Below are 15,490 nucleotides of genomic sequence, written 5' to 3'. Positions count from 1 at the left end.
TATGGTTCCCACGCATTCCCTAAAATATAAGTAGGTTTTAGATGGGGAAATAATATCAGCACAACCATGTTCTGATATTCGCACTAACTCAAATTGTCTTTTCTTATTTATTTAAAGAGCTGTTAATGGTTATTACAGTTCCCAAAAAGCGAATTGTAAAAGAAATGACAACTTGGGTTTGTGAAATCATTAAAACATGGTTGTGCTGATATCAATTCCCTTTAGATATTATGCAAGTTTTCATAAAATTTTCATATTTAGTTCAAGTGGCCATTTTAGTAGGCCTGGTTCCAAAGATACATGGGAAAACACCAAAATCACAGAGGTCAAGAAAGCCTGATTCCTGCCGTTTGGTACTCATCAGTACCATCATCCTCAAATAAGGATGTAGTATCATATACCTCCCCTGCTCTGGTTCTAGTTTTCGATAGCTTACCTGAAGATTTCATCTTCATCAAGGGCTTTCGCCCTTGCACTGCCTGCAACTCCAACCCTTTCTCTGATGGTTTTCGCTTCCTTTTTAAGCGCCCATTTGTAGCCACATTCTCTGCTACAGAGTCCCCCACTGTTGCATAAAGAGGACGCGATTAAAAATTGAAAAATAGAACCTGTCAAAATAGCTTAAGACCAGAAATTGGAAAATGAACTCCATTTTCAGAGGTTCTCAGTAGGGATGTACATGGGTCAGACTCAATCACAAATTTAACCAAAAAAAAAATGAAATGGTAAATTTTGGATCTGACTAGGGGTGCAATCAGGGTAGCCTCAGTGTTTAGCTATATCAAAATCTGATAAGATCTGACCGTTGGATGATCAGAGGGTTCGATTAGTCTACCAAGCTAGACTAGGGCAACAGGATCGGCTGCTCTGTTACCATGAAAATAAAGGAATTGATTAATCTCAGTTGATTTCCACTAACAATAACATGTGCTTATATAAAGCACTTTGAGATAAACTCATAAACATAAGAGATAATGTTAACTATGATCGCAGGTAATCCCAATCTCTCTTACCTACCTAATCTAGCTTGGTGGACTAATCTAACCCTCTAATGATCCAACGGTCAGCCACTTCCGAAGGAAGGTATCATGTCTGTTAATTTATAACCGAGGGTGACACACATTGACATTGAAAACAAAATTGTACCTTCAAGAGGACTTGATACAGGGTTCATCTCCAGGCCATTCTGCACTGCTTCCTCTGAAATTGGGGTCCCAGAATGGTTGCTGTCCTCTAACTTTACTGAACTTGCAACGTATTTGTCTTGCTCTTCAGGTACATCTGGGGAAGGAATTGCAGGCAAAAAACAGAGTTCTTCCTCTGACATATCTGAATCACTAAAAGCTGAATCCTTCTCCACTGTTACAACATCGACTTCTTCATCTTCATTGACATCCAATTCTTTCATCTGCAGAGATTCATTTTAGAACCAAAACAAAAAAAAAGGGCTCCTGATATTGGCACTACCATGATTTGATAATTGCACTAACTCACATTATCTTTTTAAATTGGCTTTTGATAGAGATTTTTTGAAATTAAAATAGCCTTTGACAGCGGGTGATATTGGCACTGCCATGTTTTGAATTTTGCACTAACTCACCTTATCTTTTTAAATTGGTTTTTGATAGAGCTTTTTTGGGAATTATAATAGCTTTTGACAGCGGGCTAAATAATAAAAGACAAGGTAAGTTAGTGCAGTTATTAAAAAATGCAGTGCCAATATCATTAGCCCAAAAAATAAAAGAGAAAACATGAATGATATAACAAATATAATTTGTCAAGTTTCTTTTTACCTTTTCAGTTTCAGGCATCAAATCAAATTCATCTTCTCTCTCTACATATTCTTCATTTTCTTCAAGCTCTTTAAAATCGGGAGCAAATGCGCTCCAGTTCTCTGTATAATCTTTGGCCCATATATAGACTAAGCCCGATATGGAAACAGAGACCACTATAGGGTGGACCGGATGCCACGCCAGATCTGTCAAAGCCTCTTTAGGACCTTCTAGGATCTTTACGAGATGCCCAGCCCGGTCCCATATATAAATTTTGTGCTCTCCTTTGCTAGCAGAACCACCAACCACCCACTCACCATCGCCACTAAAACATGGAGCTTTCCAATGGACCCGAGTGACAGAATCCTGAAAATCGTGGAAAAAATCCAAGCACTTGGACCCAACTGCCTTCAACTTCTCAATCCCTTCTAGCTCATGAAAAGTATTACTTAGTTCATCAAGAGCCTTCAATCCATCTTTTTGAGGTATATGATTCTCATAAACTCTCATTGTCCTATCATTCGAATTTGTAAGTAGGTAGTGACCATTCCTACTGAAAACAATATTCTTAACAACAGCACCCCCAGATATGGGAACTATACCATATATTTTATTGTTTAAATCCATTATAAGTATTTCCCCTTTGGAGTTCCCCACGTATATTAGATCCCCATATTTGTTAAAACTCGCGGCGGTTGGAGTGTATGGTGGAGAACCATCTACAAATTTGTTGCGAGCCTGAGGAGCAGTGCCATTGGCTGTATCAGAAACAGAAACTGAAACTGGAAGCACAGTAGTGCTTCCACTATTTAAGTCGACAAGGATTGGGGCAGAGGAAAGTGGACACGCCAAACAGAGAGATGGAGTGCATGAACCTGGATGGAGACGGGCATGTAGTGTAATTTGTTGTAGAGTTACACGGGCTATCTTTTCCCCATTGACAACGTTCCAAAGTGTTAAGGACTTGTCGGTGGCTGAAGCAAGTACATGGTGGCCGCTCTTCGACCAACAGACGCTTGTTATGGCATGGACACAATCTTTATCGCGAAGCTCCTTAGCAATCCCCCTGGTCTCAAAATCCCAGATAACACAGCTCCCATCAGAGCACCCAGCTGAACAAAATATCAAAACCAAAGTGTCAATCTCAATATCAAATGAAAATTTGAGCTTATGATGTACAGGGCACATACATTTCTGTTGATGATAAGATACAACACTGAGCATATGGGGTGGCATGAAAGAATTGTAACAAAATTTAATATATAGCATAGAATTCTTGGATATGAGAAACAGAGGCTCAGAAACATTAGGTAAAGCGATTTTGTCAACCGTTTAACTTCAACGGGAAATATCCAATGTTTGACATCAACAGCGAGTGTATTGCAGTTAGCAAACCTTAACAAATCTGGACAAGCTGACCAAGCTTGGCTGATGACAACAAGCGGGTCTGCTTGAAGTGTCATCTCCATAAAGACCAAGGGCGGTTCACTCCTATTCACCATCAGATCTTGACCTAGCAGTTGCTATTGGTGTCCAACACCGGATCATTTCCAGTATTAATTTCAGACATCTTTAAATCAGAATGTTAGGCTACGTGTTAGTGCTGTGTTTCCAGACAAAAGTTGATGCAGGTTTTCTGTCGGGTAGCAATGCTTGAATTAGATAAATTGTTTACGCAACACATTTACTTGAGACATGTTGCTAATTTAAACTAATGCTTACGTTTCTAGTTTAAGATAAATCCATGTCCAAAGACAAATGTGCCTACCTGATGTATATATGTTCAGGTTTGTAGTAAACTTGAAGTTCATGTTAAAACTGCATGCTTCTATAAAAAGATCAAGAAAGATCATGATAACGAAGAAGATCAAAATCAAGAAACGATCAAGATAGAAAAGAATAGAAGATCAAGAAGGGAAGTGAAGATCAAGGTCAAGAAAATATAAGAGGATAAGGAGAAACGGCTTATAAACCAAACTGGAAAGGGTAAAAAGAGGGGAAATAGGTACCGATTTATAAACCTAACCGAGAAGAGTGGAAAGGGAGAAAAGAGAAATGGTTTATAAACCCAACCGGGAAGGGTGAATGAAAAGGGGTGATTATGAAAAAGGGTGAGAGAGAAAAGGAAGATGGAAGAGGGGAGAGAAGACAAAAAAACGAGAACGGAAAGAGAGAGGGGAGATGGCGTACCTTGACACAGGAGGAGCTTCTTCTCACATCTTTTCCAAGAGTTCTAAAATAAACTTTCTAGGGCTTCCTACTTTAGGGGTTTTATAAGGAGGGTTAATGTATCTTTTGCGGATTTACTATAAATAGTAAGTCTGCGCTTACTAAAGATAGTAAGTCCACACTTACTAAACATAGTAAGTTCGTTCTTTTATGGGTTAAGGCTTAAGTGATGGTAGGCCTTGCAAAATTGTGAGGAAGGTGGGCCATGGGGGAGGCCATGGGGGAAAAGGGTATGGTGGGCCATAGATGATGTGGACATCCCCCAAATCTAGCCAAAATAAAATGCTTATATAATCTAAATAAAATACTAATAAAAGAAAATAACACATGTCCAATAATCCGATAGGAGAAAAATAAATCCAATGACTGCTAAGAGGCTAAATCACATCAGCCTAGAAATCAATCCCAAACTTGCTGAACACTCTACCTTGCCCAGGTTTGATTTGTGATATGTCCATATCCAAAATCAGAATCCAAAACCCTAACCTGCAACCTGCAACTTCATTGACAACTTTTAAATCCTTCAACATTCTGACCTAAATCCTAACCCTTTTCCGCAGTTTTCTAAACTCTTAAAGGTTCAAGAAATTGTTAAATCCCTATCCTCCACGTCTGGTATACCCACTGCAACCATACGTCATCTTTATCCTCTACCCTTTGCCAAAATAGTCCTCTCTTTTGGGTCTGTTACAGACTTCAAGGGACTGTTACGACCAGTTCACCTTTTTCTTGTCTAAACATTCACCATACAGCTACCAACCCCTTGCACAGTCCATCATATTAACCTCCTGAATTAACTGCTGCTAGAGCCTTACCTCTTATCTGTGTGACCCTGCAGCCCATTATACTCGCAACAGTCCATAAACCTATACCATACGACCAGTCCATTTTAAATCTTATACCAGCCCTAGACCTGAAAATTATTACATATCCAATAACCTTTAAAGCATACTCGTGATCTGTTATCACATCCCAGAGTTTTACCATAGTTAGATATCTGTCCAGAACTGTAAATATTCTCTACAATTGTAACAACAGTCCACCGTTACCCAGTTTATCTATCTTTAATACCTGCACATAACTTCCACAGTCCTGCCTGTGACAGATAAGCACGGGTTGGGTGTCCTACTCCTACATCAGTTTCTAACCTAGGGAAAAGGCTCCCTAATTTTTCAAGGAATGATTGAGAAAGGGGAATGATTATGATCTTTCGGAAGCAGGATCAATGGCAGCGGGATCAATGACGTAAAAGGAGCTCCCTAGAAACCATGGTTGTGACGTAAGGTCTACAACTTAATCACTAGCTCAATGCATGTAGAAAAATAAATATCTAAGTTGTTTCATTACTTCAAGTGGGTGCCATTATAGAAAAAACTAGTTTTAGTTTACCGTGACAAATCCACAATTTTCTCTTATTTGACAGCTTAGAAATCATAGATCCACCAAATGCAAAAGTAAACATAGAAATAATCATAAGAATGCTATGGCAAGGTGCAGGCATGCCACATCCACAAAGCTGGTATGGCTGTAATCAGGAAGGCTAACTTTAGTAGTTTTATGAGTTTAGAAGCTCCTTTTGCTGAGATTTTTTTTTTTTGGACAGCAACTTGTCTCAGTTTCTAATATGATTTCAGCAGTCTAAAGCTAGGACTTGTGTTTTTTGATATGTTTTCAAGCAGTATTATCAGTCTAGCATTGAAAATTGGGTTCCAATGGATTGCTCAAGATTTTCAGATTGTCACATAAATATTTTTGAGAAATCATCGACAACAGTTCTACTTTTACTTTTCTCTTACTATTGAGAAAACTGCAAGTATTTTCCCTATCTTTTAGATCTTCTCCAAGATTTGAAATTATCTCTCTAGTTCTATTTTGCAATTTGTGTAGTGCACTTGTGCATATTTGGTTTGATTTTTATAGTTGTTTGACAATTATAATTGGTGGATTCCAGATAGCTTGGTCGCGATTTCTGGCAATTTGAATTGAGCAGTCAACTCCACCTACAACTCCTTGTACCAACATTATTATTTTGATGCACCATCCAAATCTTTTTAGTCAATTATAGATAAAAATATATACGATTGACGCTAAGGAGGACAATATTTCCATAAGAAACCAACGAAAGGAACACATAGTCAACCATCTGTTTTGACCTGCACTGTGGTGTGGACTACTTGAAAATAGCGCACCATGAGAATTTTCAAAGGTACCATCAAGAGCTTCAATGTGTTCATAGGCATTGCATATAATATGATTATTATATGGGCTACCTCTAAGGCTCTAACAAGATCTTGCAAGGACTTTCAAATTAGGATTTATGAAGGTTGTGGAGCTACTAGCTAACTTGATGAGACTCTTGCCTTTGTTGAGGGGAGCTCCTTAAATGGGATTAGATGGTTGAAATTTCAGAGGGAAATTCCGTGGCATCGAGTAAATATTATCGAGGAAGCAAAGGACTTACTGGTTGGCTATTGGCTGACTTTTAGTCCTTGGGGAGTGATGCCAAATTTGAGGCTGATTCACTTGCAAAAGGTGATTTTTTCACCCTGCTATCATGACTGTTATACATTCCTGCTTGGAGATTGGAGATTGTATTTTGTAGTTATTCGTTTCCTCTTAATAAATTTGCGTCCTTGACGGACGTACTGATTCTCGCTATGTGTCCTTGACTGGCTCGGTCACAAGCCAATTTGTATTTTTCTTTTTATTAATAAATTCATTGTCATTCAGAAAACACACAATATATATATATATATATATATATATATATATATATATATATATATATATATAAAGAGAGAGAGAGAGAGAGAGAGAGAGAGAGAGAGAACTAATGAGACTCCAGGTTGAGTAGTTCCCTGTTGGTCCCCTCCCAGTTTCGGCAAATTGAACTTTAATGATTCGAGAATTGAGAAACTGAGATCAATGGGAATTGGCTGTATCATAAACAGACGGCTGGGAATCTTTGGACCAGCAGTTGGGAAGAACTCAAACAGGACGAAGGTGTTGGCTTTAAGGCAAGAAATCAAGCTGCTCATTTCATCTTCAATCAAACGCCTGAACCTCCAAAGGAACTCTTGCATGCATATACATTATCCTTATAAAATGAAATGGTGGACATCATATGGGACCAGCAGATTCTGTTTTTCCATATTGGGAGACAATTCTAATTTAGAGGCGGAGTCACTCATGAGAGGTGGAGAGAATACTTCAACTCTAATTATTGGTAAGTGTCTCCCTATTGTTGAGGAGGGGCTGTAACTGCTCTGTCCTCTGCATTTTGTTTTCTTTTTCCATAACCAGCTTGGTCAAGTCATTATCCTATCAGTTTGCGGGTTTGAATAAAAGGCCTTAATTATTGTTCAAAACATGCCAGAGGTATAGAGCTGAGATGTGTTATTTATTTTCCATTAAGAGAATTTGGAAGCGTGCATTTCACAGTTTTCATTTATCTTTTTATTTGCGTTTGAATGTTGAAGAGTCTCATACGTTTAGGAGTTTATTAGATAGCTGTGGAGTAGGTTGTTTGGTAATACAAGTTTGTAGGGACCGTTACCGATCCATGAAGTTAATAAGAGACTGTTCTTATTGCAGAAGTTATCGAAAATCCAATTTTAAGAAACCGATTGTAGAGAGGGCTTTCCCCAGATGCGGGAAATATTTATTTCTTGGATTTCTGTATTCTTCTCTAGTAATAACCCCATCATTTGCTATCACCTATCAGAGCAGCGATCCTGCATGCCTGATTTCAGTTGAGACGGCAGATGGGACTAGAGGGCATGATTCCAAGCGATTGGATGTCGAGATAGCCAAACTTCGTGATAGTTCCACGAAACAAGAAGAAGGCATCAAGGAGATCAAAAGCATGATCTCACCCATGAACCTAAAGTATGATCAGCTGGCGACTTCAGTGGCTTTGGTTCAATAGGAGCAGCATGGATTGAATCACAGCTCTCCTTAACGAACAGCCAGACCACAAGGACCGATACAGACCAAGTTCAGAAAGTTAGAGTTTCCAAGGTTCGATGGAGAAGACCCTTTGGGATGGATCTACATTGTGGAACAGTTCTTTGACTACAATCTTATCACCGAAGAACAAAAGGTTTCACTTGCATCTATTCACATCTAGAACGCAGAACCCTACAGTGGTTTAGGTGGTTTGAGCGAACCAAAGGGCGTGTGAGTTAGGCAGTGCTTGTGAAGGCTTTACATACACCGTTCGGGCCCATTGCTTTTGGCGACTTTGCTGGAACCTGGAAAAATTGAAGTTGACCTCTTCGGTGAAGGAATATCAAGAAACGTTCGAAGAGTTAGCTGCAAGAACCACGGGGTTAATTGATGAGTTCTTTGTCAATTGCTTCCTTAGCGGACTGAAGGAAGAAATTAGAAGAGCAGTGCAGATATTCACACTGACTACGATCAGCCAAACACTCGCCTTGCACGGTTACAGAAAGAGAATGCCGAAGCAATGGCAAAGCGCATGCGCTTCAGCACCATTAGACTAGATTAATTCAAGTCGATGATACTTGCGAAGACACTCTCAAAATCAAACGAAGGGGCTGGTCCTAATCCAATCAAACGACTTGCGCTATCTGAGATGGATGGACGCAAATCCAATGGACTCTGATCCAGTTGAGATGAGCAATTCAAGCTAGGGAATCGATGCAAAAGAAGGCAGTTGTACTTGATCGAAGCAAACAGTTCCAATGGTGAAAATGAAGAGACACCGGAGGAGGAGAAAGAGGTCACAGATGAAGGAATGCAAATATCTAGCCATGCTACGACCGGAACGTTGGCTCCAAAAACAATGAGGATTAAGAGGTACATTAAACCAGCCAGTTTCGATCCTCATAGACTTGGGTAGCACCCACCAAACAAACAGGCTGCGAGTTGGAGACGACACTACCCCTGAAGGTTACGGTTGAACACGAAATGAGGAGTAACACAATCTGTAAGAAATTTTGTTGGGTCATGTACAGCTCCGATTTTTGTACAGACGTTCAGCTCTTACCCTTGCGTGGCTATGATGTTGTAGTCTTGGGAACCACATGGTTGGAGACACTCAGAGACATTGTTTGGAACTTGGCCAAGCTACGTATGGAGTTCTACCTCAATGGCAAGTGACACATCTTGCGGGGAGAAAAATTCGAAAGTGTACTTTCAGTCTGACGGGAGAAGATGGGAAATTTTTTGAAGAAACAAGGATATGGTGCACTCGTCCAGCTGTTTGCCCTGACGGAACTACAAGAACCCCAGCCCATGGACCCCGAATTATCTGAGCTTTTGCACGAGTTTCAAGGCTTGTTTAGTGAGCCAACCCCTCTTCAGCTAGTCCGGCCGCAGGATCACAGCATCCCCTTACAACCAGGTACATTGTCCATCAACGTTAGACCTTATTGATACCCGTACATGCAAAAAATGAAATAGAAAAATTAGTCCATGAGATATTACATAAGGTATTGTGTGGCCCAGCACTAGCCCTTTTTCCTAAACAGTGATTCTGGTCAGAAAAGGATACCTCCTGGCGGTTCTATGTTGATTACAAAGCATTAAGTAGGGTAACTATCAACGATAAGTTTACGAATCCAGCCATTGAAGAACCGCTAGACGAGCTGCATGGCTCACGGTTGTCCTCCAAACTTGATCTCCAATCCGGGTATCACCACATTTGGGTATTTCATTCGGACATCCCCAAAACAGTGTTCCGCACACATGAGGGGCATTATGAATTTGTTGTCATGCCCTTTGGATTAAAAAATGTCATGAATGAGATCTTCAAACTTTTTTTGCTGAAATTCGTGTCAGTTTCTTAGATGATATTTTGGTGTATAGCCAAGTTGGGCATATCACATTCAACATCCATGGGCCACCTTCCAATGACTAGAACAACACCATTTGCATATCAAATGCTCCAAATGTACCTTCAGGCAAACCCGGTTGGAGTATTTTGGGCATATCATCTCCAAGCAAGGGGTTGCTACAGACCATTCCAAAATTGAGTGCATGCTCAAGTGGCCGAAACTGCAAACCGTTGCGTGCGTTTTTACGCCTAACCGGATACTATAAGCAATTTGTAAAGGATTACGGGAAGATTTGCAAACCACTTACAGATATGCTCAAGAAGGATGTTTTTTCATGGACTCAAGAATTAGAAGATGCATTTGAGCAACTCAAACGAGCTATGAGAACCACCCTAGTAATAGCATTTCCAGACTTCTCCCGGGAGTTCACCATCGACAACGATGCATCTGGAGTAGGCATTGGGGCAATTTTGATGAAACAAGAGCCATTCCAAAAAAAAGAAAAAAGAGCAACCAATAGCTTTCACACGCAAGACACTCGCACAAAGGTATTTAGGACTCTACAAACGAAAAGGAGATGTTATAGATAGTACATGCAGTACAACAATAGAGACCCTATTTGATAGGAAGACATTTTAAAGTGTGATCCAATCATAATAGCCTGAAATTTCTTTCAGAGCAGCAAGTGAGCACACCGACCCAACAAAAATGGCCCTCGGTATAGAATATCCAAACCCCACTTAGAATGTGTTTTTGGATGGGTAGCGATTCTCCAAAGAATTCAGACGATCGACTTCTTGAGGGTTCGGGGTATGTTGATCATTGATCGCTGTGCTCTAGGTATAGAGGCCGGGGAATCAGAGGATCATATCCTCATGCATTGCAGGGTGGCCAGAGAAGTATGGAGCATAATCCTATCAAAATTTGAAATCGCACGGGTATTCCAAGAAAATTCGTTGGATCTGTTGGAGAGTTGGACATGGGCCCCATGGAGGAAAAAAAGGAAAGATTATATGAAATGTCTCCTTTCTTGCAACTATCAGGGTGTTATGGAAGGAGAGAAATGCTCACGTGTTTAAAGGATACTAAAAAAGGGCGTATTATCTCTTCAATAAGGTTATAGCCACTACTATCTCATGGGTGAGAATACGTCCATGTTCTAGATTTGTCTCTGCCCATGACCTATGGTATGGGTGGAAGGAGATATGTAGTGCCTTAGATCATGGTCCCAAGACTGTCCAAGTGTGGGAACCTCCTGGGCAAGGCCTAATGAAGTTGAACTTTGATGGCCCCAGTATGGTAAATCCAGGCCCATCTGGAATTGGATGAGTCCTAAGGGATGAATTTGGATCCGTTAAATGGGCATTTGCAGGCCCGATTGGACCGGCAGATGCAAATGAAGTGGAAGTGCATGCTATCCACCAAGGAATCGAGTTCTTAGAGCCTGAAGATTTGAGCAGAGTGCTGGTGAAAGGGGATTCACTAACTGCGATTAGGTGGCTCAGCGGTTCCCACCATTTTCCTTGGAGGTTCGCCCCGTATTTTGATGAGATCCAAGATATGATAGGGGAATCTCCAATTCTTTTCCATCATGCGAGGCAGTCGGCCAATGAAGTGGCTGATAAATTAGCAAGAGATGGGGTTCCCAGAGCGAGCGTGGAATTATTTGTCTTCCTACCGCCATAACACTCTCCTCATATTGCCTTTGCTCAGGATTACTGTTATATTCTCCATATTGTTCTTGTTGGCTGCTTGTTTGTATCTCTAGACCCCCTCGGTCGTTTTCTTTTAATAAAATTTTGCCAAAAAAAAAAAAACTACTCAGTTATGATTATGAGATCATTTACAAATGGGGTGCATAGAATATGGTTGCAGATGCATTGTCTCAACAACTTGAAGACGAAGGGGAGTTACACGCCATAACTAGCCCACATGCAGATTGGTTCATTCAAGTCAAATCGGAATGGAGAGTATAGTTAATTGCAATAGTTGATTCACCAATTGGAGGTTGACCCCTAATCTGTGATAGGATATACATGGGATGCGGGCAAATTAAGACACAAAGACAGGCTTGTTGTTGGGCACCAATCTCCTTTGAGGAAACATTGCTACAAGAGTTGCACAGTTCTCCATCCGAGGGACACACGGGTTACCATAGGACCCTCAAAAGTGCCAAGCGTTCATTATATTGGCAAGGCGTGAGAAAGGACATACGGAGGTTTGTAGCAGAATGTGAATAATGTCAGTGGAATGAAGGAGAGAGTGTGTCACCGGAACTCCTGCTGCCATTGCGAAAACCATCATGAGTTTGGATGGAGATTTCGATGTACTTCATAGAAGGTTTACCAAATTCTTACAGTAAGGATACTATATTTGTTGTGGTAGATTGCTTCAGTAAGTATGCTCATTTTATTGCCTTGAACCACCCATATTCTGCTGCGACAATAGCAGAGGCATTTCTTAATCATGTCTTTAAACTACATGGCATGTCGGTGTCAATAGTTAGTGACAGGGACCCCATCTTCTTGAGTAAGTTATGGCAAGAACTTTTCAAATTGCAAGGCACCAAGCTGCAAATGAATTCTGCCTACCACCCTTAGACGGCTGGGCAAACAGAAGTTCTTGATCGGTGCTTGGAGACTTACATTCGTTGCACTACTGGGGCCAAACCGAAGCAATGGGCAAAGTGGTTACAGAGTGGTGGTACAAAAACTCATTTTTATTCAGCCACTCAAACCACACCTTGTGAAGTAGTGTATGGACAGACTCCGCCACCTTGCATTCTGTATCCCAAAAGGCACAACAGTTGCAACTGCCGACCAACAACTTCATGAACAGGACAGTTTCCTCTGCATTGTTCAAGAAAATTTGCATCAGGTGGCTCATCATGTGAAACAACAAGCAGATCAGCACCATATGGAAAAGAGTTCTTGGTAGGAGACATGGTTTTCCTTCACTTGAAGCCATATCGTCAAACTTCGGTTGCAATTCATGGGAATCAAAAGCTGGCACCAAGATTTTATGGGCCTTACAAAGTGCTGAAGTGTATTGGACCGATGGCCTATAAGCTTGAATTACCGGTTGTCTCAAAAATACATCCGGATTTTCATGCATCATGCTTGACGTGACAATGGTATAACATGACCCCTGAAGAAGCTACATGGGAGGTTTGGCAACGACTCAATTAACTTTTCCCACATTTTGAACCTTGAGGACAAGGTCTATTCCAAGGGGAGTGGAATGTTGAGTGCATTTCTCTGGTTTCATTTATCTTTTTATTTAACGTTTGAATGTTGAAGAATCTCATACGCTTAGGAGTTTATTAGATAGATGTGGAGTCGGTTGTTTGGTTATGTGAGTTTGTTGGGATTTTTATCGATCCAGTCATGTAGTTAATAAGGAAATGTTCCTATTGCAGAAGTTATCAAAAATCCGATTTTAAGAAACGGATCTTAGAGATGGCTTCCTCCTAGACGCAGGGAATCTTAATTTTTTCTGTGTTTTTCTCTCACAATAACCCCATAAAAAAAATAGAAAAACATTTCAACAAAAGATTGGAGAGGATGGTCAGATAATGTTGAAACAATTACTGTATTCAAGAGGGTAACACAAGGGCACAAGCAAATATTAACCCATGATAATACTAAAAAAGATCCCATGATTTAAAATTTCGATTTCCGCCTGACACCCAATTCGCCACTGCCTGTTCACATTGTTCTCAATAAAAAAAATAGAAATTAAAATTATATATATCCAGCTAATTTTTGTGAGGAAGCTTGAGATGCCCCAGCAAGAGAATCAACAATGTCCCCGAACAAAAAGGCAAAAAAACAAAATTTTCCAACACTAAATGCAAAACCCAATTCTTTGCTACCCTATGAGAGCTACATTATCTAATAGATCTTCATTTAATAATAAGATAGAGGCAAAAAAAAGAAGAAGACAGATAATTATAGGAAAAACAAAAGTATTGTTACCTGCAAGGAGTGTTCCTCTGCGATTAAAGGCGATACATTTCATAACCCCATGCTGCAAATATTCCTCTATTACTTCAGGAAAATCTCCCTGCAACGGATCTTCAAGAAAACAGAAATTGGTGAAAAAAATCGAGAGAAACAAAAAAACCCTAGAAAAAATTCCATCTTTTTGGAAAAAAATTGTAGCAAAAGCAAAAACTCACCGATTATGGAGAGGTTCATGGTCTGTAGATTTTGGGGCAGAATAAATTCGATCTTTCGTTGGTTGAGAGGGTTTACGATCACATGGATTCGATAAAAACTAAAAACCCTAGAAAAGATTTAATCTTTTTGGGTGGAGTGAAGATGAAAATTTGAAAATCCTCTTTTGAAAGAGACAAATTGAAAACCCTAGAAGAAGCTTAGAAAATAGAAGCGGGAAGTGATTGATTTCTAGTACAGGAATTAGATTTTTTTTTTCTTCTACTTTCTTGGTACCAAGGACTTATTGGTTGGGTGTTGCTAAAACTGTAGGGCGATGATATTTTTTCACCCCTATGTAGTACGTATTCGCCCCCTTGTTAACGTCAAAAAGCGTTAAAGTTGCACACTGTTCACGTTACCAGGGGGCGAATGCGTACTGCAGAGGGGTGAAAATATCATGTCTCAAACAGTATTGCAAAAGGAAATTGCTAAAAAAAAAGACATCCCTAACAGCCACGTTTTATACTCTGCTTTTTGCCACGTGTATATGATCGGATCCGTTGATTTAACTGCGGACCACTTTTCCATTCAAATCCCATCGAGTTTTCCTCGATAGATGATTGTGGACCCTTGTTCCATCAAGCCTCATTTAGGCCAATGTTTGTTTTAGGGGATTTGCTAGCCTCCATCGCAGAAGGCATTTTGTGCATGGTCTGTTGCATCTAACAGCAGCCACATAGGCTCACTTTTAAGCAGATTTTGTCTTTATTCACGAGGTGGCTGCTGTCTGATGCAACTGACGATCTGTGAAATGCCTTCTGTGATGGACGCTAGCAAATCCTTTGCCTTGTGTGATGTACGCTAGCAAATCCCTTGTTTTAGATTTTGAGAACAAATAACTAGTACAAAAACTGATTATTGGACGTAAATTTGGAGATTTTATATGGTGTAAGCTCTCATAGTCCAAACCCATAGAGGAACTGCATAGTCCTCTATAGATCGGAGGGTTGAGATCATCCTATAGAAATGATTTTTAGGGCACAACCTATTTACGTTGTGGCCCATCACATGGACAGTTTGGAACATCCTATAGTGTGGTCCTCACAGTACTTTTTGAGAAATACAGGACTATAAGGGCTTACACGGTATAAAAACTTGTGTTAGTCATACAAAGTCAAGACAAATAAAAGTCCCTGATTTTGTAATTGTCACGTGGACGAAACTAGGGTTGCAACTTGGGTCGGGTTTTACCCGACCCGTTTACCCGACCCGACCCGAAAATAACCCGAGTTGGGTTTAGAAATCATGGCTCTTGGGTTGCGGAGGGTTTGAGGTTGAAAAACCCGACTCAGTCTTGGGTCCGGTAGGGTTTAAAGAAAAAAACCCGAAACCCGACCCGACTTTTATAGGTGTACTGACTTTCTTAAGCATCTCTTGAATACATTGCAAATTATTATCTAATATATTGGTATAATTGTTTTCAATGGGCTGATCATGTTTGTGATGTGAAAAAAAATATTTTCTTTCT

The 15,490-nt window shown here is 40.2% G+C and overlaps 1 protein-coding gene across 1 annotated transcript; it reads right to left on the bottom strand.

Moving 5' to 3' along the window:
* Positions 1–237: 237 nt before the first annotated feature.
* Positions 238–14,274, bottom strand: LOC143875685 (Transducin/WD40 repeat-like superfamily protein). The gene is made up of 5 exons (XM_077377288.1): positions 13,983–14,274; positions 13,780–13,878; positions 1,794–2,884; positions 1,147–1,408; positions 238–565 (listed from the first exon to the last, which is right to left on the bottom strand). The coding sequence occupies exons 1-5, from the start codon at positions 13,999–14,001 to the stop codon at positions 327–329; spliced, it is 1,710 nt and encodes a 569-aa protein (XP_077233403.1). The 5' UTR covers positions 14,002–14,274; the 3' UTR covers positions 238–326.
* Positions 14,275–15,490: the final 1,216 nt, after the last annotated feature.

The sequence above is a fragment of the Tasmannia lanceolata genome, unplaced genomic scaffold (genome assembly GCF_043159265.1).
Source record: "Tasmannia lanceolata isolate RefF3 unplaced genomic scaffold, GAP_Taslan_0.1 ptg000004l, whole genome shotgun sequence".
Classification (NCBI taxonomy): Eukaryota; Viridiplantae; Streptophyta; class Magnoliopsida; order Canellales; family Winteraceae; genus Tasmannia; species Tasmannia lanceolata.
This window is presented reverse-complemented; position numbering and strand designations above follow the sequence as displayed.

Excerpts from the sequence above, each read along its gene's own strand:
- LOC143875685 (XM_077377288.1), bottom strand. Across the intron at positions 2,885-13,779 it reads CAGAGGAACACTCCTTGCAG|CTGGGTGCTCTGATGGGAGC; the intron begins GTAACAATACTT and ends TATTTTGTTCAG. Across the intron at positions 1,409-1,793 it reads TGATGCCTGAAACTGAAAAG|ATGAAAGAATTGGATGTCAA; the intron begins GTAAAAAGAAAC and ends GAATCTCTGCAG.